The sequence below is a fragment of the Lepisosteus platostomus genome, chromosome 24 (assembly GCF_059453375.1).
Source record: "Lepisosteus platostomus isolate fLepPlt1 chromosome 24, fLepPlt1.hap1, whole genome shotgun sequence".
In the NCBI taxonomy this organism is placed as follows: domain Eukaryota; kingdom Metazoa; phylum Chordata; class Actinopteri; order Semionotiformes; family Lepisosteidae; genus Lepisosteus; species Lepisosteus platostomus.
In genome coordinates, this window is record NC_142634.1 from 8,391,299 (window position 1) to 8,418,756 (window position 27,458).

Below are 27,458 nucleotides of genomic sequence, written 5' to 3' on the forward strand. Positions count from 1 at the left end.
TGCGAGCTGCTCATTATTTTACAGTTTTATTTTCAGTGCATTTTGTTTGATTCCCTTCACGTGTTACATATTAGAAATTAAAAGAAGCCGCTTATTTCCCAAATTACAATGCAACTCAAAACGCTAAACTCGAATGGGCTGCGCTATCTTGATTTTCTCGTCTGAAACTTGAATTAAAAACAAGATTCACTTTACAAAAAATGACAAGGCGGTTTCTTTCCCAGTGTTGGAAAAGACTATCCACATCATCGCATTTTCTAGCTTTCTGGCTGTTAATTTCTCAGTCTATTTCAACACTAAGAAGTTTTTCCAGGGCTAATTAGATCCTAAACGGATTCTAATCCATCATCGTAGGTTCACCTGAGCACCTGCCCGCGTCCAGATATACTCCTGTTGTGTTTTAAAGTATTTTCTCCTCCCTCCCTCAGTTTATGCTGCACCTGACCTGACGCCTCTCTCACTACTCCCCCCCACCTCTTTTTTTTTACACACGATTTCTGTTTTTGTGCAAATCTGATCCAGGCTGCTTCCCCTCACGTCAAACCACATGATCCCATAAAACATTCATCAGCTCTCAATCCCTGATCCAGCCCCATAAAACATTCATCTTTGCTTTTCTCCCCACTCACAAGCCCACCCCCCCCTTTCCCACTTCCTCCTTTGCAATCCCATGCAAAAGCTTATAGCGCGCAGTATTATAGTCAATTTCCCTCAACAGACACAGGCTACACGTACTTTGGGATACCTCTGTGTTAGAATTTCAGACCGGGGACGGCAGGATCTGCGTTTCAGCATCCGTGGATTGCTTTGGGCTTCTCCCAGTTTCCTTCAAGGCTCTGTCACACCTTGGATTGCTGCTGCTGTTGTTCTTTTTTTTGTTCGCTCTTTTTTTTGGGGAGGGGGGTTGTTTTCTGAAAGGGATCTTCCGTCTGGATGTAAATCGTAGTTGTGTATTCCTTGCGCTCCCCAAATGACTGATCTTAGTTCGCTGGGGAGACTTGGTTCTCCGCTCCGCTTCTATAAGCAAACCTTTGGCTAAAGTTTTCATGGACCGGTTCTCAGTGATCACCGGTATTTTGGATTTGGCGTTATTTCCAGTTTAAACTGCGTCTTTTCCGTCAAAGATCACAAAAATCAAGTATCTTGTTTTCGTTAACAGGGTGCCTTCAGCTGGAATTTATTTTAGTAAAAATGAAGACCACTGTTGCAGAAGGTAGGTGTACGCTGCATTTCAAATGTCATTCAAAAACTTATTTGAATAATGTTGGGAACATGTCTGCGTTAAGGTTTTTTTTACTTGTGGTGTTAGATGCAGTACCCACCTTTGCTTGAGCAGTTAGACGCATAAAACGTTTTCGGATTAGTATCTTGAATGCAATAAAAACATAAAAATTATATTAGCAGCTTAAGCAGCCTTGTTTTTTTTTTCAAAAACCACATCAGTTCTCTCAAATGCCTTAGGCAAAAGGAGACCATTAAAGAACTAAGCAAACTGCACTGTGAATAATTCTAAATTATTTAAGTCAAGCTGTTTGTATTCACTGATAACTAAATTGCCATGCTTGCTCCCAAAACGAATAAATATTTTCCAGGATGTTGAAACTACCAGTAAAAACATTGCAGAGACACACGGACTTTCAAATAGGCAATCTATTCAGTTTACTCCGTTATTCTTTTCTAAGTGGTGCTGTGACATTCAGATCTTTTCTGTGGAGCCTGTAAAAGTCTGATACCTAGCCAGTCCGCACAAAGGTGAAAACGCGTATACAGGGGCATGAAAGTATTTTGTGTGCATTTTTGTTTTGTGAGATTTAAATTTCTGGCGGATAAATGCAGTCAGTAATGTTCTTGAGAATGGACACGCCTCTTCAAAGAGTCTTTTTATGCATTTCATGTTCTCCAGCAGCCTGAGAGTCATCTTACACCATCACAAATTGGAGCCCAAATCGCTAGGTGCGTTCTTGTGGCTCGAAGCCAGCTTTCTGTGTTTCTTAGTCTCAAGTTTCTAAGCCCCCTTTTGCGTCTAGCGCCGGCTAGTATGCATAAAACCCATCTTATCAATGCTCACTGTGTTTTGGTACGAAGCAAAAACAACCACAAAACTCCGTGTTACCGAGGATTTTTAACAAGGTACCTGGGCTGTGCGACTTGTTTTGAGGGCTGAGGATTGTGCACAAGAAGGTGCGGTAGCACACTGGAGTCCGATGGGGATAGATAGGAGCGGCTTATCCCCAGTATCTTCCCGGTACAGACGAAGGTGGCATTTTAAAACGGCTGAGCAGATATTTGACGTCCCATGTGAAATTCTATTGAATCTTCTGCGGATGCACACACACTTCAAGACTTCAATTTAATATCTATGTATGGGGAATCGTCTATTTGAAAAGGTCCTTCAAGGAACACATGGATGATAGTTTAAATTCGTTTTATCCATTCTGTGTTAGACGAGATACCTAATTTCGAACATCAGAGCGCAGATCCGAAAGAAAAGAATCCCTGCATTATTATCTAAAGTAAATCATTTGCACTAAATGCTCGACTTAAAACTGTAAAAAGCGAGCACGATTCACTGCAGCAGCTGATTTTCTTTGCATTTATTGAAACGTTTAATTTCTTATTCAAAGTCTGAAGATGAGATCTTCTTTCTAACCTATTTCATTAGATCATTCGTAGTAATGCCACTAGAAAAGGGGTGAAGTGGCTATTTTATTAAAATGAAGGTCTGAGCCCTCAATGCCTTATTAAGAACCAGATTGAGAGATGCAGTTTTGTTTGAAACTTTATAGTAATCCTTAAAGTTACAGATTAACCACATACAAAAACAAAGAGAAAATGGTTCCAATTATTATACAATGTAGTTTGTCTCTCTGGAATAAGGGATTTTGCAAGTCATTATGTATTACAGCTTTCCTAGATGCTTGCGGCAACATATGCCATAAAAAAAACTTCTTGTTTAAAAATTGTATGCCTACATTTATTCTGAAGGCCCAAACAGCTAAGTAGAAAAATGAATTTGAAAATCGTAAAATTCCTGAATGCCTTTCGGGGGCATTTGTTAAATTGGTTGAATCTGTATTTGGCTGCATAAAATGGGGGAAAGGGCTGGATTCCCACCTCAGACTAAAGAATTAACAATAATTTGCAAAACCACAAGCATGCTGAATCCATTTAATTATGAGCAAATTGCTTTGAAAACATCTTTCCAAAGCTGTCTAGCAAGATGCATTACGACTAGCTTTTGGAAAACCTTGGAAGTCACAGTGTAAATCTCCTGAGGTCATGTGTCCACAGGTTCTCACACACTGCTGTTAAATGAAACGCTGAACTATGGTTCATACCATCTTCTGTTTTTTAGACACATCACAAATAATGACCCTTTGGGAAGGGCACAGCAAAAACAGTTTTAATTTCTTGCGCTAGACAACACAAGTTGAGTAACACTTACTGAAAACAATCCAATGCAGCAGAAGAAAAAAACAAATCAAGTACACATAATGCTGAGACCTTGTTAGATTACTACTTACTAGTACTGTATTAGTATTACAATATATTAAATTTAATAATGCCACTGCAGCCATCAATACAGACCTGAAATATTGTACCAATACCATATATGGTAATTAAGTATATAAGCCAATTAGGCAATGGTATCTAGCTATTTTATGGTTTGACCCATTATTGCTAAGGGCATGATTGTATCTTGTTATGCATTTAAGCTGTCAAAGTCTGGGATGTACAGTTACAGATTTGATCATTCGGTCATTATATTGTCAAATCTGTATATTGAAAATCCATATTAGAGGCTTTAGGGTGTTTAGCACTGCTGAACTGTTCTCATATGACAATATACCTTGACAAGACCCTTCATTGAAGCTGTAGTATCAGTTCCATTCCTGTCTGGTTTCTAGGATCAGTTTAAAAAATATAAAAAATAAACATGTAGTAAGGAAGTATAATTTGACATTTTTGGTACAGTGTACATGAAAAAACATGTACTGTATGTTTGCAATCATATTTTTAGATGCAAGGCTTTCTTTATTTGTATGTTTAATAAAAACGTAATAAAATGTATTTTTATTACATCAACATTAAACAACACCAGAGAGAATATCCATTCTCTGTGCAGGTGTGACTGTCTGTTTGCATAGAAGGCAGTGTTCTAATGGTAGCACAGCTGTATTAGAGAAATCTTGGCTGAAATATGCTATAGCTTACAGCAGTATGACAGTGGGGAAATACAACAATTACACATTTTAACATTTTATTATTAATAGAGTATAAGGAGACATATGTGGGGCACGTGGAAGAACTCGCGTTTAATGTTACATCTGATCACATTTGTTTCGTCAGTTATACTGAATGATAACTTCTGATGTCCAAGGATGATGTGAACCCACACTACAACCAATTTATCAGCGCACTGCAATATGTAACCTCTACTGCCTGTACTGCAAGCACCATTGTGCTCATCCCAGATAATAATCTCTTGGGGACTTTGTACAAAACAGATCATCCATTGCTAGACTAGTGCATATGAGTACAAATGGCATAATTCATCAACAAGGGTGTATCAGATCATGCACCCCTTTATTTTTCATAAGGTGGGATCTCTCACTTGCCTGAGTATTCCAAACTATTTCAATCAGAACCAGGTTGTTTAAAATACATTCACTGAATTAAAAAGCAGAACCGTTTGAGACAAATCATTCAGTGCTCCTATACCACTCCCTGAAGGATTCTACTCTCGTTGATAAAGGTGTTGGATGTGTTCAGGAGGCACCTTTAATTGAAGGTGTACAGATAAGATGTCAGGCTTTAACAGGTGAAACGTTGATTATCATCAGATACTAGATCTGTGCGTGAAAATTGTTCTCTATTCCTGTTCCCTTGGGGACAAGCAGTTTGCTACTGGTATTAGAAATGTGTGAATTATTGTGTGTTTTTCAGGATTAAATATGTTATTTTAAAGCAGGCATTCTCAGTCCTGGACCTGCGAACACACACACAAGCTGGTTTTCCTTTTAGCTACGGTCTTCACTTAATTTAATTCCCAACTGAACTAATGAGTTATTTAATTGAAGTTTTTTTTTCTCATCTAAAGTTGGAGACCCTAAATTATAGAAGCAATGCCATAGTTTAAAGGCAAGCTCTAATGTGATTAGGAACTGAAAACAAACTAATCCTTTGATTAGGATAATAAATCTTCAATTATGTAACTTATGTAGAGTTCAGCTGGAAAGAAAACATGAAACCCTAATCTACACATTTTTATTTTAATATCTAGAAAACCTGAGAGATATGGCCTACAAACTCAGAATTAGTTCTTAGGGATGCTGGAGTTATTAAATTGATGACTTGGAGAGTTAGGGCAAGTAAATTTATTGCAACAGAAATAAAATTGTTAATAAAAGTCAAAGAAAGAAAAGCAGAACACAAGCACAGTTAATCCTTTTTCCAAAATATTTCTGAATAAAGAATTTAAAATGGCAGCACATGGTGAGAACATGTTTTGAGAAAATAAAATTAGCAAATGTTTTGTTAAAATAATAAAGATAAACTTAAAACATCTGATATATAATAATGAAAAGTCTGAGTGTGCTTTAAAAACGAGAGAGCTGTGATGTGTAGCATTCGGACAGCAGGAGATTTATTTGTATCCTGAAGATCCACTACATTGTCAGTGGCCTCCTTATAATCCATTTAACAAAACCTAATCTCCACTCAGCAACAAAGATTAAAATACTCCTATGGTGCCTTTTCTCATGGGATTTTTGAAGGGATTTAAGAACAGGATTTTATAAATAGCTCAAGAACAACAGAAAGGACAGAGAGTAAGTAGGGAGTTCCAGCAGAATCAATCTAGGTAGAGGTTAACTTGAACCGGATAGAGTTCACAATGGCTTTTAAATGGTACAACAGGCCAGGAGAATAGATTATTCAGATTTAGACGATCTCCCCAATGTGCCACATATAAATCTTTTAACTAATTGTTGAGCTAGCCCATCTCTCACTCATTTAGATATCCATTAGTAGGACACAGTCAATTGGATTAAAGCTAATTGTTGAAGGACTAAATGCATCCTCTGTTCCTGAACAGTTGCATGCTATAGTCCTTGTCAGCACCTCAGTATGTCTCACATGAAATTTTAATCATTTAATCTGCTGGAAATGGGAGGGAGGGGATGGAAGGACGAAGGGGTGCATTTGTTAAACTGATTGGTGGAGAAACTGACTGATGGGGTAATAAATTGTTAATTAGGCAGAGAAGAACCAGGCCTTTTTAATTAAGTAGCTTACTGAAGCTTTTGTAGGGTTGATAACCTATTGTTTTCCTTTTTAAGGGTAGGGAATCTGGGGGTAACTTTCAAAGGATCATAGGCCAGAAAACAATGGAAGCCTTCATTGGTTTTCATCTTGTTTTATTAAGGAGTGTGTTTGGCAGGAACATGAAGGACTATGTGCCAACAGCCGTGTGTAAGCAAAGTGAAAGTCATTCAGTCACACCTTTATTCAGGCAAGTGGAGAAATTAATGATTTGGGCGAAGTTGAGGTAAAAAGTATTTAATAAAGATTCTTGTCTGTGTTCCCACAAATAATCTCTTTTCCTCAATGGTGACAATGATTATTAACTGCCCAGTTGCCATTTGGATCTCACAGAAAATTGTGATAATGGTAATTCTGAGCTGATGACAATCCAGTTCTGCAATGGTTCTGTTTTTAATGGAGGAGGTAAATCACAAGTCCATTTTTCATACTCATCTTTCGTTTGTTCCCTATTAGCATATTTCAAGCCAAGATTCCTTATGGTGCTATGTTTTATAAAGGTGTAGTTACTGTTATTGTAGGTGGTCCTAAAGAATTCATCCAAGTCTTGAGTTATTAAACCTCTACTTATCTTCATGAGGATTCAATTAGTACCTTATATGTTTGTTAAAGTTGACCATTGTTTGTCAAGGGAAAAGAAAGAATTCATTCTAGAGCAAAGTGTGATGGGTCTTACTGCACCTGCTCTTCAAATTATTCATATGTGTATGGAACAGGACTGGTTTTCCTTTGATTCTCAGATCAAAACACATCTTTCCTGAGGGTCATTGGGTGGGTTAGTGGTGCTGCGAAAGGACTTAATAAATATTCACATGGCTCGGTCCTGTGTATTGTGGTATAACAGTCTCTTGCAGGTGTGGTCAGCATTTCAGTCGAGTGTTGTCTCTGTCTATGGTGTTACGGGTGGTAACTCAGTTGTTTTATAAGCCATTGAGGTTGAAAGTGTATACACTTGGAATTGTATAGAAAAGTGAATATTTGATTTTCACAGAAAAACAATCGTAGAGGAAATGAAACTGAAAGCTGTTTGGAGGTAATTGAATTGTAGCTGAAGTGAAATACCACTCTGGAGTCTATAAAGTATGTTTGAGAACAAAAGCTCATCTGCAGCTAACTAGGTATAACATATGGGTAACAAAACCCTATTTCCCACATTCATCTCTTTGAATCCCTCTGTCCTCCCTATCACTGGCCCTGCTGCAGCTCTTTGGCTAATTCCATTGAATGGATTGTTCTGGTGGCCACATCCTTATGGCCATGCTATCACTCCCTTACCCGCGCATTACCAGCAGATCTGTATCTCAACGGCTCACACACTAAATCTCTCAACAGAGTTCGGCCAAAAGCTCTTTGAACTGTTGAAGAAAGACTGTATGGATGGTAGTATTTATGCTATATAATTTTCTCTGTCCATTGACATTAAATCACCTTCTGCAATAACTTTCCAAAGCATTGCTGCTGTATTAAATGAAATCGCCTTTCAGAGATTTTGATAAATTGCAGAGTCTGGAGTTTTTGCTATGTACAACAAGGAACAGTGCCTTAATGGATAGCTATTGCAAGAATGGTGCTGCAGTTTGTGTAGCACTTTACCATCAATCCCTATAAGAAACAAGTGAAACTCTTAATGGCAAATAAAATCAATTCACACAAAAGGGCATTGGAGTTATGGCTTATGTACAAGCACAGGCAATAATATATATATATAGGCAATTCTGCAGTTTTCAGCCAATCATGGTGCTCCACTATTCCACCTCTTCATGCCTTCAAATGCTGTCAGTGGCTTAACACAGAAACAGCTGCTCAGATTATTCTTTCAAACTGTAGTTTTGGAGGAGTGTTGTAAAATGGAAAACCAAGCTAAGATCATTGCTGTTTGTGAGAAAAGCCTTGACAATTCAACTGTTGAACCTTCTGTTGTGTAATGTGCATAACAGATCCTTGAATGTAGAGTCCATCGAAGTACAGCCTTTTCACCCCATACTCTTTGGGCAACATGCCAAGGAGATAAGTGGTTATAGACTCCTCAGAGGTTTTGGTTTATGGAAGAAAATAGCGTGGTTTGGTGTTTCTCATGGACAATGGCTGACTCCTGGTAAAACTTTATTCTGAGGTGCTAATTATGGATGTATTAGTCATGCTCTACACATACAATATTTAATGGTAAGATAATAAAGCAGTTACAGCACAAAGTATTAACAAAGCAGTAACAAGGTATTAAAATATAGCAATGACTTATCAAAAACAAAAAGTAAAAAACCTACATAAAGACATCCTTATTACTACATTGTAATTACTTATCTACATTACTTTATGAATACTTTATAAACTAAACATCTGTTGAATATGTATAAAACATTTATGTAGAGCACCCTATTATATTAAGCATTACTGCCACAATGATAACAGATGCTTTGAAATTGATGTCCACTTCTAAGATGTCCAAGAAGAATCAATATTCTGGTAATCTAAGTTCTTTTTTAAGTGCATTTCTTAGGATTTCACTGACTTTAAAATAACTCGATATGCCTTTTTCCCAAAGCAGTATTATGCAAAAAGTGACAGAAAAAAGTTCATAGAAAAGAAAAAAGATATCTCTTCAGATCCTGACATCTAGGAGTTTTTTGTATTGTCTTCTAGTCTCCCTTAGGTCAGTATATTGAATAATTCTGTACTATACTGTAAGTGTTGATTATCTTGTATGGATGTCAGACCCTGTGAAATTAAATGTGACTGTTGCTATCTTGCCAGGGCCTTCATTATAATGATATCTGTAATCTCAAGGGCTCATGAGGGGTAAAATAAATACAGTAGATGGAACTGAATAGAATATGGATCTTTTTCAATAGGCTTGGCATAACCACAATATTACGGTTTTCCTCAAGAGATAAATATTTGTTCCCAAGTGTATTAGGCAGCTCAAATGCAACTTTTCCATTCTAATCTGCACATAAAGTCTGAATGATGTATTCCTGTGCTAGAACATGCACTAGGTAATAAAGCACAGAATGAAGAGGCGATCAATCCAGTTTTCATGGAAGGTTATTTATGACAAAGCAGAATGCACTTGCAATAGTTAACTACTTTTCTTCCTTCTTTCTCTGAACAAAAACACCTTTTATTTTAAATCTTAGAATTCTTATTTTTTAGGCTTGTATGTGTGACTTTAATCTTAGGCATGAAATGTACTTCAAAGTGGAGGGAGAGCCTTCAAGATTGAAACCCCACTGTTGTAATGAGGGAGATCTGCAGTGTGTATGTTAATTTAACATAACTTGAATTAGTTACGTTTTGCATTTACATTTGTCACTATCCATTTTGCTTGACATTTCACTGTCACGATACTGTATTGGTTTGGCTGCTAATATTCCTCAGTGAGATTCATTTTCATAAAAGTCAGTTTTCTCTAGAGAAATGAGTTCCCAGGCAACAGCTTTTCCCTTTTAAATGAACAGATTCTTCTGTATTAAGTTGCTGCTCAAGTTTTTGCAGACATTTTGAGCCTTACATAATTAAAGCTCCTTGTGAGTTTGTTTTTCATTGCCTCAATTAGCTTATTAAGAATGTCTGTCTTCATTTCTGTCTTATAAGTGACAGTCTTGGACAACATAATCCGGAGATACAATTTTTATTTATAATGGCCATGACAAAGATATTTGTTTAAAAAAAAGATGAGATCACAGTGGTTAACATGGCTCCCTTGCAGTTTTGGGGTCTCTGGGTTCAATTCTTGGGATGCTATCTGTGTGGAGTTTTTATGTTCTCCCTGTTTTTCTGTGGGTTTTCAGTGGGTGATCCGGTTTCTTCCCACACACTTAAGACACACTGGAAGGTTAATTGGCTTCTGGATAAATTGGCCCTGATGTGAGTGTGTACATGTCTGTGTTTGTGTGTGCCCAGCAATAGACTGGCACCCTGTCCAGGGTGTACCCCGCCTTGTGCCGGTTGCCTGCCGGTCAGTGGTTGGATGGATGAGATAAGTTGTTTTTTCACTTTCACATCTTTGTTAAATATCTCTAAAAATCAGTTAAAATGTGCTAAGATTTGTCTGCCAGGCAAAGTGCATCCAATCATTATGAGTGAATTTAACAAAGAACATGAAACAACTCTTTATAAAGTTGTATTATAAAGTATTAAGGTAACAAATGAATCTTTAATGTGGTTATTCAAATAGCTTTTTGTTAGCAACTCAAGGCTCATGCCTTGAAAGTACAATTCCTAAATGAAAGGGAATCTTTTCCATCATCTCCTTTGAAGTATGGACATATGAAGTATGGAAGTATTGTATTTCGTTCCTAGTTTGTGAGGTGTTTTTAAAAAGCTGTGTTTATAAACCACATACAAATTAGCAGTAAAGAAACCACAAGAATCCTCATTGCCTGCATATCATATATACCATAAACAAAATCCTTAGCACTATCAAAACCAGCATATACAGTATACATAGACCAGAAATGTCTTGAGTAGTTCATATCTGTAAAAACCCATTAATATCTGTAAATACCAAATGTTTAGATATTGGTAACACGGTTATCCAGAGTGACTTACTGTACATGATACTTATTTAAATACTCAGCCATTTTCTGAACAAATATGAGTGAAGTACTTTTCTGGGAGCCCACAACATTCCAGTCACAATTCTAGAGGTCTAGAAATACAACATATAGCCCTATTTACTGTTTGGAAAGTAAAAGAAAGCTGATGAGCGAGATATTAGAAGGGATTTGTTTTAGGGAACAAATAGCTTTTACCCTCCTACTGTTTTAATCACAAATCGCAAGCAGAGTTTTTTCCCCGTCTAATTTTTGCCCCTAAGATAGTATTTCCAGGCATTCAGTTTTTATTTTACAATTGTTTCATTTAAGCAATGAAATGAAACAATTGTATGAATGAATGAATGAATGCTTGGCAAGGCAAAGAAAGGATTCCTTACATGATTATTAATTTATTCAGCTGATGCTTTTTTCAAACCATTGTAGATTTGTACAACAGGCGTTTGGGCTGAAGCAGCCTTACTCAAGGGTTCAACAGCATCCCCCTCACCCGGGACTTGAACCCGCAACCTTCCTGTTATATGCCTAGAGCCCTGCTCTTATTGTCATTCCTATTTGATTCATGAGTTTTGTCTGTTTTTTGGATCTTTGATGGTTGCAGAAACTATTTAAGCTGCCGCAGCTCTCAACTGGCTACCCACTGAAGCTAAGCACGGTTGACCCTGGTCAGTACCTGGATGGGAGACCTCTTGGGAGGTTATGGTCGATGTTGGAAGTGGTGTTAGTGGGACCAGCAGGGGGCGCCCACCCTGCAGTCTGGGTGGGTCCTAATGCCCCCAGTATAGTGGCGGGGACACTATACTGTAAACAGGCGATGTCTCTCAGATGAGACATTTAACCGAGGTCCTGACTCTCAGTGGTCATTAAAAATCCCTGTCATTTCTCGATAAGAGTAGGGAGTTATCCACTGGGGCCAAATTTCCCCCTCGACCTTTACCGTGGCCTCCTAATTGCCCCCACGGATGATTGGCTTGCACTTGGCCTGCGATTGGACTGGTGGCTCGTCCAGGGTGTACTCTGCCTTGCGCTCGTTGCTTGCTGGGTAGGCTTTATGGTATAAAGCGGTTTGGTAAATGACACGACTTTAAGCTGAAAGAGATAAAACTGGGGGAGGGGAGACAGTGACCAGGCTAAAGTTCATAAGAATGTACCTAATAACACTACGCATTTGTGTCCGAGTGATTTGCTCCACCCTAATACACACAGCCAATAAACTTTGAGAATTGTTTGGTGGAATAGAAAATCACTATATATCCCAACTGAGCAAAGAGTCATGCAAACAGATGCAGAAATCCCCACATAATGTAAAACAAATGTACTAATACTTTCAGTAACTGTTCAAAATTATTTTCCTATTGTAACACATTTTCTACAACTGTTTCTGTATTTATAAAAATTATTATGTGCTTTCTTGGAAATTGGCTGAGTCAATTATAGGTTTTCCAAAAGTGTTACTACCATCCATCAGAATTAAGAGAATCTCAACCATAGATTTTGTAGTGAAATATCATCCGTTATTAAGTCTATAAAAGTCCATTAGCTGCACTTTCCACAGAAGAAGAGCTTTTACACTCAATACCACAATGATGTGAGTTCAGAGGTTTTAAAATGAAGAGTTTATCAAACAAAAAAAAATCAAAATCAAATTAGAGCATGGAGCACCATGCACTTGTCTGGGAATTAGCAGTTATACTGTAATCCTAACATTAAAAACCTCGTTTTAGTCTAGTTGATGACTGATCAAATGATAGGAACATAGTCTTACTAATTATGCAAAAGATTCCATTTTCATAAAACCTACAGTCTATAGGTGAGACTGTAGTACCGTACATTAAAATGAAATTACAACCACATGGTTATTTTACTATTTTGTTCTAAAGCTTTTAACCCAGAAATTAAAACAGGATTACATAGGCAATATTCAGAGGTAAAACAGAGTTAAAATTCAGGCAAATAATATTTGTCATTCTTTTGAAATGTAGGAGCAAAACCATTTATTATTTTAGCATTGATGAACCTCTCAGATACTATAACTGAATTCAACATAATTATTACGATGAAATTCTTAAATTAAGATGAAAAATCACAAAAGCATGTCACATACAGCCTTAAAAGCACTGGTGAGCCACATACACAGACCTAAAGTAATTAGAAGACATCAGATGTGCCACAAATCAAAAACTCCAAGTGACCGCAATTCCTCAGATTCAACGGAAGACCAGCTAAACCTATTATCAATCAGTAAGACACTACTTCTTGAGGAACTGATGAAGAAATCAATAATGTAGTCTGATAATTTGCGATAACATGAAATTAAATGGATAATTAAGTGTCAAAAGCTATATGTAAAACTGAAACCCTGCAAATTACCAGCAGCATAAACCAATTAGAGATAAGAATGCAATTCAGATGTAGTTGTGATGTCTGCAAGCTTGTTGGCTTTGTATTTTGTGTATTTGTCTGTGGCTTAAACTGAATTGGTCATGTCTTATTTCAGTGCTATGGGATGAAAAACAGATTCTGCAAATACAGTGAACTTGGCAGCAAAATAAGTTATTTTAAATGCTATTATACAGACCTCAAAGCTTACTCAGTGAATTAAAAAACTAATTTGAATCTCCCCTTAATGTTCAGTGTATGCTGTTTCACAAACACTTAATCACAGTTTATCCACATTCCCCAATTTGCCACAGAATTTAGAATATTACTAAGTGATGGATTTCTTTGACAGAGGCAAAGGAACTGAAACTGTTACATATACATTCATTTTATCTTTTATTGTAATTCTTTATGTAAGCTTTGCCATCTGAGAGTTGGAATGTAACAATCATTTATGATTTCTGAAGTTCTTAACTCAGATCTTTGAGGACATACAGGTAATTTCATTGCTTCAAGCAAGATTTGTATTAAGAAATAAAAAGCAAAACGGCAAATGTAAATGTAGGAGTTAGTCATTTAACTTTTTACTGGTTAACTATTTTATTTTTTTAAATAGTGAATGGTGAGAGGAATGCATGTGTAAATTTTGTATCTAGATATAAACAACATTAAAATATTTCTAGGCAATATATATTTTAGTCTCACTGCACATCTGTTCACTTAAATTTGTAGCTTTGTGGGATGTGCCCTACTGAAAACAAATACTTTTATACATCTCCGCAAGTGCTGATGATAGCAGTCATGTAATTTGCATATGAAAACAACAACAAAAAAAACCATCATGCAATGGAATACTCAAAACAGCACAACCAAAAAGTAAAACAACCTGTCCTTTAACACAACAGGAATAAATAAATGTCCCGTCTAGCATTCTAGTGGATGACAGCATGCAGAAGTCAATCAGAGAGCAATGAATTAGACTCTCAATAAGATATCATCCTCCAAGAAATATTAACATAGAACTAGAGTCCTTTTGCCTTAAACGTTTTTTAAAGAATAGTCAGATCTTATTACTTATACTTGTCGGAAAAAGTGGGCTAAAAATAACAAAAATTGAATACATAGCACTCTGGTGTGATTAAGATGACGTGGAGAAAACTGGGTGTGCATTAAAAGCAAAATTACATTGAAGCATACTTCATTTCCCTTGTAATAAGGTAACTGCTGGTGCCTGGCATTTCTCAGGATTTAAGCAGGTGTGGAAGCTGAATGAATTCTAATATGGATTGAGGACTGAAGGTGAAAACTTTTAGAGTTTAATAAAAGCCAGCTGTAGGAAAGTGATGTGTTTGTATAACCACTGCCTTTAGAGACCCTCTGGTGTCATTTAGTTTTTGGCAGGTGTTTAATATTTCAAACATAAGAAGAGACAGGAGAAGAACTTATGTTCTGTTTTTCACCTAAGTATAATGTTTCAAGTTAAAATGATTTTTTTTTCTTGTATCACACATTCATGTTGGATAGACATAAATAACACCTTTTAATAAATTCAGTTCCCTTCACAGCACATTCTGCAATCATCTCCTTTCTATCAATTAGCATTCATATTTTATAAATGCTGCGTGCTTGGATTTAATTGGGCACATTTTGACCATGGCTTTCAGATAAATACATTTAAACCTTCCATAAATAAATAGAGCCAGTTTTTTTGTTGCTCATCCTTTTCATAGGTACACGACCAACCAAAAAATAGGACCAGATTCATCTACTGCACTGGGAGCTAAGCAGACCTTTAAAATCCTCCAAGGAGAAAATGCATTGAATATAGTTGCCTTTTATCTTTATTCTGATGTTTTTTTCTCTTCTGTTAAAGAGCCTCTGCATTTGACTGCACAATTTTTTTTCTGCAACAATTATCGTTCTGCTTAACTCATTACCCATCTCTAGTTTTATCCATCTATCAGTCTTTCTATTATGCTTTTCTAGACTTAAACTATTAGCAGTGTCCTTTTTGTTACACATAGTCTCAGATACAAGTATAATATGGATTTTACTCCTGATCTGTCAGCTGCAGTTAATCTCATCTGACTTTCAAGTTTCAACTTTCTTCCCTACTGTGCTGTAAGGTCAAAAGGCCACATTACAACTGTGGAGGGCCTTAACCATTCCATAGTACCATTACACAACCTGGGATTGAGCTGTAAAAAGTTTGCTTTCAAGTCTAATAAAGATCTTGGGATTTACAGGCAGAAGAGAACTCTATTTTAGTGTATAAACATCTGAAATATTTATTTCTGATTATTTTAAATAGAAATGCTTGACCATCCTTCGAAATTACATCAAACTTTGCTTTGAATGAGAAAACAAAAGTGGTGCTGGGAATTTCTTTAGAAAATAACATCACCCCTGAGAAATCTCACCTTTCCCATTTCCTGACGGTGTGACATTACTCTCTGCCCTTGCAATTGCTGGGGCTGTTGTGCCAGAATCTGTCACATGTGTTTTTATACCATAATATCTATAATAAACTGACCATCTGCAGAGCAAGAGAGTACAGAATCATTGATGTGGTTGGTCACACTTTCCTATATTATATTTGCTGTTGATGGTGAATTATCCTCCACTTTCTTTATTAATGATCTCCTTATGAAGCTCTGACTAAAATGGATGCTTTGAGCTTTGTCCCCCATTTTAGCATTTCTCAGATCTATTTTTGACTTGTGATGAGCAGCAACAACAGGGACATAGAGACTAGGGTTCTGCTCATGTAGCCTAATTCTGCTCCTGGAATGGTAAATAGAAAAATATTAACAAACCTATATATTCAGCTGAGTGAGCAATTTCTTAAAACAGTATTTTAAACAGTGATGAAAATTATGTGCCATCCTTATATCTCATTGAAAAATAGAACATCTCCATAAAACATGCCTGATATCAATTGTTCAAATTTTCCTGATAGGTATTTGAATAGATATCTGCAGTTAATCCCACTTACTCTTCAAACTTTGCAATACCATAAATGTAGGTTTTATATCTTGCTTTAAACTATAAACAATACTTCACCTTGTACATGCCTGCCTATTGCAGCTTTCTTTAATTCATAGCTGGATCTTTTATGATGATTTATGAAGCAAACTAAAACAAAACAGAGAATGAAAAAAGTCTCTTATGCAGACTGGGTAGTGTAATACAGACATCTTACACATTTTTAAGGTTCAGGGAAGGGAGAACAGAAACATTAACTGGCCATCATAAGAAGTGTGAGGAGAACGTACTCTCCAAAACACAAAAACCCTTTCATTTTTTTCTTATGAAGTAATCTGGTCTCCAAATGCCACAGAATATGAGTGTCATTCTTAACAGCTGTCTGACTCTGACAGTAGTGTGAGATCAGAATGTGCAGTCACCTTATCACTCTAGGCCACTTCATCTGCTTGGTGTCTTACCGAGATAGCTCTCTCTGTTTCACATCCAAAAGCTAAAAAAAGCCACCTGAGCTTAATAATTGAATTAGAAACTTTCTCTCTGTACAAAAATGTCCTGCCTCATTAAAATGAGTACCTTTGGCATAGTGATAATACAAAGTGGTGTCCAACGTAGGTTATTCTGTATTAAGACCCAAATGTATTTCAATGTGATGATAGTAGATGTAAATTATGTAAATTTCACATGTAAATAAATTCAATATAATGCTAGAGACCTATTCAGAAACTCTACGGACCTCTGTAAGTACTGCAGGTAGATCTTATTCGAACCACAATAGGCCAGAGCTTATCCCGGTTTCCATGGTGTTAAGTGATCAGAGAGCATGTGACTCTCCTCACACCAGATCCTACCCCTAGCAAATGCAGGTTGGTTAATAGAGCTGGGTAGATTTTATCCTTTATATCTCTCTGCTAGCATTTTAGTTTTGTGCTTTGTTTCACATTGATGCAATTTTACATCTGTCTTTGAAATCTGAACTTGAAATTCAGTTTCCTAAATATAAACCTCACTTGAAGTACAACAGCAGTGCCTGTAGCGGGGACTTGAACCCACAGCCCACCAGTTATGTGTCTGGAGACTTGTCCAATACTCTACACTGCCTCCTACTGAGCTCTCTAAGGGAGGTTAAATTGACTTAGCTTTTGTGTTACATGTGTAGTGCCAAGGTTAACCAGTGCTTCTGGGAGCATTGAGACATATCCTGTTATAAGTTAAAGTTTTTTTTGTTTGCTATTTTGTAAACTTTCTCTGTTGTCAAAGAGGTCTTCGGTAGACCCAAAAGGGCTGTGTTATAACGTGCCTCCTAAAAATGAAAAAATAAAATCTTGCCCAATTCATACCAGTTATATTTACATCATTTGCTATAAGAACACAGAAAATAGAAAAAGGGTAAATAAACCTGGTACTATGCGTAAAAATAAGCTACTGGTGGTAGTACCTAACAAAATAATATATTAAAATGATTTCATATACAGTAGTTGTTAATTCTTTATGTAACCCAATCACAATTAAAGCTTTATTCTCCAAATATTCCTAATGCTTTGTGCCTAGTGCATCTCTTGTACTATATACTGTGTATGGATATGTACCTCCTGTCCTTTTGAGGGTACAAATAAATGCACTCTTTTCTTTATAACCTTACGTCACAGTGCATTATATGTATAAAAAGAACCTGATTATAATATCACAGTACTTTATCCATATTCCAATACTTAACAGCGGGTTCCTTGTGAATGGTCCTGGTAAGTCCATTGAGTTGGTCTTCGCAATCATTAATAGTTATTTATATAGTATTTAGCCACTATACAGTACATCTCATACATATGAAAAATACACGCACGGTTCTATGGGCAGCTGTGAATGTTAAGCACAACTTACACTAAAACAATAAAATCAAGCGTGTATTATTGGCATTTAGTTCATGTATTATATTACTGTTCTAGAGTCTTTTAGAGTGGAGAGGAATCATACCCACCTTATGAAATCATTTTTAGAACTAATTATGGCAGTTGAACACTTACAATGTTACAATGTCGTTGATTTAAAAGGTGGTGGTGGTTGAGTGCCATCAAGTCGGTATCGACTCATGGCAACCCTATGGACCATTCCACCGTCACTATCCATAGAGTTTTTCATAGCAAGATACGGAAGTAGATTGCCAGGCCTTTCTTACGTACAGATACCCCCCAAACAGTCCCCCCATACTGCTGCTGCCCAGTGTGGGTTATTAGAGAACCTTGTGCCTGTGGGACATGAACCCACAACCCTAAAATGATGAGTCTCATGCTCTACCGCCAGAGCCCGATTTAAAAGGAACATGGTCTCTATTCATCATGGGAATTTTTCAAAACCTCTCATTTGGAAAAAAGGTTTGGTGAGTGTTTTGGAGTGGTTTGTATCATAAAGCTTAATTTAAAACATTTAACAGAGATAGTAAAGAGTGAAGGAAGAGAAAGTGGTTTTAAAACAAATCCTGTTATGAATAATTGCTTTTCAGAACCTTAATCAAGTTGCACTTAACATCTTACTGCAAAATTCTAAGTAAAGCAACATGTTTCTTGAGGCTGATATGGAATAGATTTGTAGTTTGTGATAAATTTGCTTCTGAATTTTTATCATTACGTTTATTTCAACCTTTATTCCAAGAGTGAAATAAAACTGATACATAGTGTTTATAGCTTAATTTAGTGTAGTTTTAGGGCTGACTTGCAGACCTCAGCATTCTTGGTGAAGGTTAGAACTGAATGTTTCCACACTGAAAGACAAATACTGAACTAGTTCTTTGAGCAATCTTGTTCATTGACTTTGGGCTTTCACTGACATTGAGATTGCTCTGCTTTCCCTATAATAATAAAAGTGCATGTGCCTCTTTGAAGAAAGCTAATAGATTGCATAGTAAGTTACATTTGCTATATGGTCAAACACCAGATGGTATTTAAACTGTCAAACCTTAGTACAAAGACTGTTTTTCATAAAAAAACAATAAGCAAAAGAACCACACTTGAAATGAAATAACCTGGATTCTTTCAAGGGAAGTTTGCTCCCAGCATTTCTGCACCTTTTCTGCATGACACAGAATAAACATGGTTAAACAGCCTGCATTCTGATCTCTCTAGGATTGTTTAAGGGTGTCATGAAACAATTAAGGAACAAATGCAGGGAAATACATACCTTGAGGAGCTGAACATGAAGTGGGTGATAAATGACAAGAAGGAAAACTGTGCATTTTTAAAGGATATGTTTGATGAAGACAGATGTCAATGTAGAAGCTGCCAGACCAGCCAAGTTCCTTTCAGTGTAATTGATGGATATGTACCTACTACTGTTAAAAACACATGTACTCATTTTTCACCTGTTCAGTGGGTGGGAAAAAAGCTGCTACCATACTAGACTCATTCAGCCATGTTAGGATTTACAATATACTGAATCTTAAGAATAGTTTACATTTCAGGATGTTTTCTTTACCTCATTTCTTCTGAGTTATCATTAGGAAATACCCTTAATAAATAAATATATATATCTATCTTTCTTGTGGCAGTTTTGAAATACATATTTATAAACCTCTTTGAATTTGAGGCTCGGTGTGACCATGGCACATTTCTGTTTTTTACATAGATAAATAAATGTTTTGGGTTTTAATTTGATGGCATAAGCTTTTAAGTTTTGCGTATGTCAACTTCAAAAATATGGAAGGCATGTATTTTGCACAACAACCACACCAAATGTCTGAATTTTCTGTTCAATTTATAAAATCATAAATCGGTTTTTATTAATACCTTATTTTACTGCGAATCCAGATAACAATAGCAGAGTTTATTTTTTCGATTGCCTGGTACCAAACTGGGTTTTGTTGCTGTTGCAAAATATAGCTTTCGGCCAAAAGTGAGCCTAAGGAATAACAGCACATGATTCAAAACAGGATGCAGCATGTTGATGTTCAAGCCAGATACTTGCTAAGCATACAGGGGTTAACATTTAAGGGGATTGTGTCTCATTTAGGAGAGACCTTTGAATGCTGAGTCTTAATTCACCTGAGAGACAAGTGCATGCTGATTTTCTAGGCCTTATTTTAAGCTGCTTTAATAATGAGCCCTGGATGTCCCTAGAGCCTCCTCCTCTGCACGCCTGTGGGCTTTTTTTTCCACGCTGCTTACATAAAAATGCAAAACAGAAGTGTGAAATAATAACCTCCAAATTCAGACACCACTGAATTCCGGAGATTTCCTGTTTATAGTTTTCTATGTGCAAACATCTGCATCTCAGTGACAACATAAAGTTTCCTTATATCAAAATACAGATTGCCATCAATACAAAGTGTCCTCATTCATTTGAAAGTATCTTTAGACATTTCCTTCTCACATGAATCAGTACTGTGAGTACTGTGATGTCTGACAAAGATTGGACAAGGATTAGACTTTAATGTAGCCTCACTATACATTTAAACGAAGGCACAGATCTTGATATACAGTATATCTGATGTTCTGTAGCATTTGTCATCCTCTTTGTTGTTTCCTTTTTCTTAGTGGAAGCAATAATAAAATATAAATCAATTCTATTAGAAATTGATAATGTCTTCAAATATGAAATTAAAAAATGGACACTCATCATCCCTGAACAGTAATATATAGTAATAAAACCTTGATTTGTGATAAAGTGTAGGAAAATGTACGAGGGTCCATGAAGAATAAAGATGACTTTGAGTTAGAAATTTTTGAGAAATCTACATAAGATTCTTGCGGTTCATAAAATACATTTTTTTTAACTCCGTGCAAGTAAATGTTTCAGAAACCTTAAAGATGCATTCATTGTTGTATTGCTGCTACATTACACATATACTAACAATCTGGAATTAATTTACCATAATGAAAAATGTAAAATAAAATCACAAATCTTGAGCATTTTATGGTTCATGTGTTTAGAGAAGTGCTAACCATTGTCAATATTTCTGTTGGGAGATTTAAAAGTTATAATTGCTGGCCCAGGTCTAATCATTTGACTGCAAGGCAGTTGTGTCAAGGGGATTGGTCTGAACACTAGGGGGCAGGCTTGTGTTATTTTATACCTGATAGGTGGTTGGAACCACAGTAGATAATGAAAGGGAAGGAAGACATATGACTCCTGCAGACTTGCAACATCCAACATGGAATGTCTGGTGCCCTCCGTGTGTTAATTTAATCTATAAATAATGTGAACAAGCTACTTAGCATTTTGATTGTGGGGAAAAATGAGAATTCTTATACCTTTATGCTCAAATTAGAAATACATATATGTCTTTATGAGAGGCTTGAAGCATCTGAAAAGGAGAATGATGGGTCCAGAAACACAGTTGATTTTACCATATCTACTTCAATATCTTATGATCCACAGCAAATAGAATCAAATAATTTTGTTTAACAAAATGACTCAACCAAATAAATTAAAAGCAGTAATTATTTCTACCCAATAAAATATATATACAACATTTTACATTTACTGATGCCTCTGTTGGTCTTATAATTTTGAAATACAGAACTTTCAATATTCACTATAAGAATTAAAAACATTAGGTAACTGATTGAGGCTGCTTTCTGTTATCAAACCTACATTTCTTAGAGAATAAATACATGATTTGCCCCTTTAAAAAAAGATACAGAAAGAAAGAAATTGGACCTTTATAAAAGTAGAGATACAGGCAAGCTGCAACATTATTTCAAACTACACAAGTTGGCATTTAATACTCTATAAGTGAAGTATGGTACTACCATAAACATGACCCTTTTTAAAAAGAGAGTGCTTTCACATTTAAGACCTCATTGAATAGCAATGTCTTTGCCACTGCTTTAGGTTTTGACAGCATGCCAGAAAATAAATGAATTTCTAATGAAGGTCATTTTTTCCATAAGTTTTCCAGGCATGGGATAGACATGTCTGGAAATATAAAGAACAAGATGTTTCACCAGTAGAAAGGGTTATCAATATAATCCATCCATCCATTTCCTAACTACTTCATCCAATTCAGGGTCAGCCAGAGTCTATAATGGCAAGCAAGAGGCTGAAAGTGGGACTCACCTTGGACAGGATGCCAGTTAATCACAGGGCACACACTCACCCCAGGGCCAGTTTTCTCCAAATCCAATTACCTGTCACTATGTGTTTGGGCTTTGGGAGGAAACCTGAGCACCCGGCACCCAGCAAAATAAATTAATAATAAGAAGAATAATTCCTTACACTTATATAGCACTTTTTCTGTACACTCCACGCAAAGTGCTTTACAGGTGAAGGCAACCATAGTGTACCAGTACACTCCACCTCTCAGTGAGGAGGAGAACAGAGGGATGAAGCCCATTCATAGATGGGGATTATTAGGAGGTCATGATTGGTAAAGGCCAGGGGGAAATTTGGCCAGGATTCTGAGGTAACACCCTCTTTTCGAGAAACATTTTTAATGACCACAGAGAATCAGGACCTCGGTTTTACATCCATCCAATGGACGACACCTGTTTTACAGTGTAGTGCCCCCGTCACTATACTGGGGCATTAGGAGCCACATAGACCACAGGGTGAGTGTCCCTACTGGTCACAATAACACCTCTTCCAGCTGCAACCTCAGTTTTTCCCAGGAGGTCTCCCATCCAGGTACTGATCAGGCTCACACCTGCTTAGCTTCAGTTGGTTGCCAGTTGTGAGCTGCAGGGTGATATGGTTGCTGGCTAAAATCCCACACGAACATGAGGAGAACATACAGACTCCACACCATTAACACCCCAGATCCATAATTGAACCCTGCCCTGTGAGGCAGCAATGCTAGCCACTGTGCCACTGTGCTGCCCATTGTCAATAAAATATTCTATCTAAATAATGCAAAATCTATCTTTGACTTGGTGGCTCCAAAGTTTGAATCCGACTTTGTGTGGAGTTTGCATTTTCTACTTGCACTTGTTTCTTTCACAAACCAAGGACACACTGTACAGGTTAACTGCCTTGTGAAATTATTATTTTGGCTGAAAACATAATCATCATTTTCCCGTTCAGAATGGACTAACAGACAACATTAATGATATTCCCTTTAGTTTTATATTTGTATTGTCTTTTTTTTTTAAATAGAATATTTAAAAATACATTTTTAACAATCTGTTTGATTGGCTTAAGACTAAAGTTTTCTGTTTCTGTTTCAACTACAGTAGTTTTGCCTTCTAACAGTGTAGAAGGCAAATGTTTTATGTAAAACATTAAAGGCCATTATAATGTAATGATCCAAAACAAGCTCTGATTTACTTCACACCTCTTTCAAAATTCTTTTATATAAAGAAACAATTTTGCTCTTATGACACTGCACAATTAATGGTAGTAAAGGCAAAAAAGGTTTAATGTACATAAATGGTTTTAATAGTTTTTCAGATCCATGTACTAAACTTCTTTTCTGCTTTATGAAAATGTGTGGGTAAACAATAAAACATAGGTTACTTTTATTATTTTTTACCTTCTCGATATGAAGGCAATGCTGTTTATTTGTAGTACTATGCACATGAAAAAGTCACTATTATAAAAAAATGTTCTAGCAGCATTTTTTATTGACAAAGGTTGAAGCTCCAAGATAGCTGAGTACAAACAGCCACTCCATTCAATAGATATCCTTCCTGTGATTTCTTTCCTTACTTCAAGCTATGATTCATAAATGATTTTTCATTTTCTCAACTATCACATTTAAATCCGATGAGATCTCAGACTATGACACTTCTGCATCTCCTTGATTGAAGGCGTGTTGAAAAACAAATGCCCTATTTAATGAAACAAACCACAGACAATAAAGGAAACAATCTCAGAACAAAATTACTTATGGAAACAATAATACAAGTACAAAATTAAAGTGATCCAATAAGATGAGGCTGCTGCTCTGAATCTAACATAGGACTCTGGACACCAACACGCTGTCTGCACCAAACAAACCATCCGTCTTAAAGGAGCCATAGATACTTGTTTTAAGAGGCATAAATACCCTTTTTCCCCTCGGCAGACAAACATTACTTTGAGTGGAACACCACTTGCATACCTAACAGTAATAGTATTCCCCTTTCTTTTAATACTGGCAACCCACTGAAGCTAAGCAGGTGTGAGCCTGTCCACTACCTAAATGGCTGACCTCCTGGGAAAAACTAAGATTGATTACCCTGCGGTCTATGGGCCCTAATGCCCCAGTATAGTAATGGGGACACTATACTGTAAAAAATGTGCTGTCCGTCACATGAGATGTACAAACAAGGTTCTGACTCTCCGTGGTCATTAGAAATTACAGGGTGTTTCCAATCATGGCCTCCTAATAATTCCCATCTATGAATTAGCTGAATTCCTTTGTTCTCCTCCCCACTGAGAGCTGGTGTGTGGTGAGTGTACTGGTGCACTTTGGCTGCCAACTCATCATCCAGGTGGGGGCAGCACATTAGTGGTGGTGGAGGGGAGTCCCTATTACCTCTAAAGTGCATTGAGTGGAGAGCCCAGAAAAGCACTATATAAGTGTAAGAAATTATTATTATTTTAGTGCATTGAACACTTGGTGTGTTGTGTATACCTTAGCAACTCACTCAGTTTCTTACCCTGGTTCTCACTAGGGTTCAAGGCTCATTCATGCACCTGCTGCTCTGAGCAAACCAATGCACCCTAGACTCTGGATTGCATATCCCTCTTGCTTAATTGAGTTGAACCCTCTTCTGACTAATACTGTTGCTACCAGCTAGTTTGTGCTTCCACATTATTTCCCACAATAATCACACATGTTTGTTATATTTGTTTGTACGCCTGCTAGTTATGAAGCTAGAAAAAAGACAAATAATCTTGGATCAATCATTTTAGTAATTTTATATTGATAATGCAACTGCAGTTGTATTAAATTAAATCTATAGACCAGGAAACCATTTTCGCACTATATTTCTATGATCCTGTATTATATATGGAAGCCGAAAATCTCAAAGTGATATTAACTTTACGTTACTTTGGTCTGGGGGTTTAGATAAAATGTATATTTGTGTGTTTTACATTTACATTTTACATTTTTAATTGAGTTTCTATTCTAACTGTTTGACAGGAAATGATCACAAGACTTTTCAAGAAGTAAGCAATCGAATAAATCTCAATGTCACAGTTTATTGTTGTGCTTCTAAGACATAAAGAGAACTTCAATAAAATTCCTCTTTGATTAGGTTTCTAAATGTAGCGTGTGCCTGTAGACTTCATTCCTGGCCCTTTGTGAAATAATCATTTGAAAAAAAATGTACTACAGAAAAGTGTGCTACAGCAAGTCCAGTGATCCATTGCAACACTGAAACAACTCTACCTATTGATTGTCATGAGTTTTACATACCAGTGGAGATAATTAGATAGGAGATCAGAGAGAAGAGACATGAAATTGGTCAAGGCAGGGGGTGGGTAACAATAACTATTCTCTCCGTGCTTTCTCTTAGTAGTGTTGTGTAAATGAGAAAACGTTTACAGTATGGCATTTTTGGATAGAGTACTGTCGTTCTGTCCCTGGCCAATACAGGTTCACTTTAAGTATTATCTGCATATCTGGATTTGTTTAGTATTTGACAACAATTTTACAAAATAATAAAAAATCATACCCCAAATATCATGTAAACACACATGCTGAATGGTACCAGATCAGCCCATTGTCTCCACCCCCCTACAACAAAAATAAAAATAAAATCTTCCCCCACAATGTAAAGGTTACAGTGAAAACCTATTCTACATAAAGCCAAATGAAAACAATACTTCTTTTTGAAAATGTTGTGGTCTCACTCTTACTGGAAAATCTTATTCTGTCCAATCTGCTTCTACACAGACAAGATAGGATGGAATCCTACTGTGCTTAAGCAAATCCATTTCAATGTCTATTGTGACAATAACATACACCAATTTTTTAAAATGTTTCATGCATTTGGCTATTTGTGTATATGCATTTCTAGTCCTTGCCCTTTTAAATTAGCTCTGTACATCATCCATAAATGTCTGATGACACAATTTTCCATGGAGGAACTTTTCTGTTACACTGTTTTGATTTCATTTTAAAATGTATTCAAAGCTGTGGCATGTTCTAATACATCTGCATACTACTGAGATATATACAGTATACATTTAAGTACTTTAGCCTCATTGGTTGGCACTAAGTAAGTGTTCCAAGTAGCTGAGTTCTCTGTCATTCTGGGATGTGCTACTGGGTGAAATCAGAGAGGCTGTTAAGTTTGAAATTGTTTTTTTCTGCACTATGAAATTTCATATATTATAATACTGGGTAGATGAATACAATACTTAGTTCTTCTGAACAAACTAATGCTCACTTCTGTGTGTAGCATGAGCAGTGAAGAGATTTTCTTCACAGGAGGCTATGTAGATAACTTAATGCATATACCATTTTCTCATTTATCTTCTTTCTATATCTAAGCAGACTTCAGACGCCACTTGTGGTTAGCTGAACCTTGGCAGTAGTTAGATCCTGCACCAGGGTGGAATTTACTGGCACAAAATTGCTTGCTGTGAGAATTTTTTCTTATCAGGTGCCAGTGAGGCAAACTGCTGTGTTGTAGCTGCTTGTTAAACTTGTCATACCTTTATGTATTAGGCATTCTGCTATCTATTTACTGTAGGCACAATCCTTGCAGCAATAGGATATACAAGCTAATTTCACATTAGCGGACTCTTAAGCCACTGTATGCACGTAAGATAAAAGCCAATCGTTTCCCGGCAGGAGAGACTGAAAGCCGGGACATGCTCTTTAAATGAAAAGGCAATAGATCAATAACGAGATGATGTAAAGAAGTTCCTTATCAGCACAGCAATGAGACTGAGGGGTACCTTTGACTGTTCAGAAGTATCAGAGTTCAGTGGCCCAGTGTTATCACTACCCTTTTCAGGGAATCCATTTTCTTTAGTATGACTAAAGCAAGGAACTGTAGCTCAGGGCACTCAAGCAAGGCTGGAGTGAACTACATGGTAAATAATGCACTACTTTTCTTTATTCAGTGAGAATGTGATTCAGGAGAGGATTATCTTGAAGTGAGGTGTAAAAAGAATTGCATCTTTTGAGTGCAGCAAAGTCAACACACGTAGTTCACTCATCCCTGCTTTTGATGAGAATCTATGGCAAAAAGCCACATTCTCCAAGAGTCCACAAACGTCATTTCGATAAATTAGTGTGGTATGGAAAATCCCAAAACTCCCCACTATGAGAGCCCAATCCAAAGATTT

At 36.6% G+C, this 27,458-nt stretch overlaps 1 protein-coding gene across 1 annotated transcript in view; it reads left to right on the plus strand.

Moving 5' to 3' along the window:
• The first annotated feature begins 541 nt into the window (after window positions 1-541).
• The window catches only part of rtn4r (reticulon 4 receptor), a 41,314-nt gene continuing 14,397 nt past the window's right edge, over window positions 542-27,458 (plus strand). Inside the window, exon 1 of the mRNA XM_088618217.1 lies at window positions 542-1,213. Coding sequence (XP_088474343.1) covers window positions 1,192-1,213 — 22 coding nt within the window. The 5' untranslated portion in view covers window positions 542-1,191. The remainder of the gene's footprint in view (window positions 1,214-27,458) is intronic.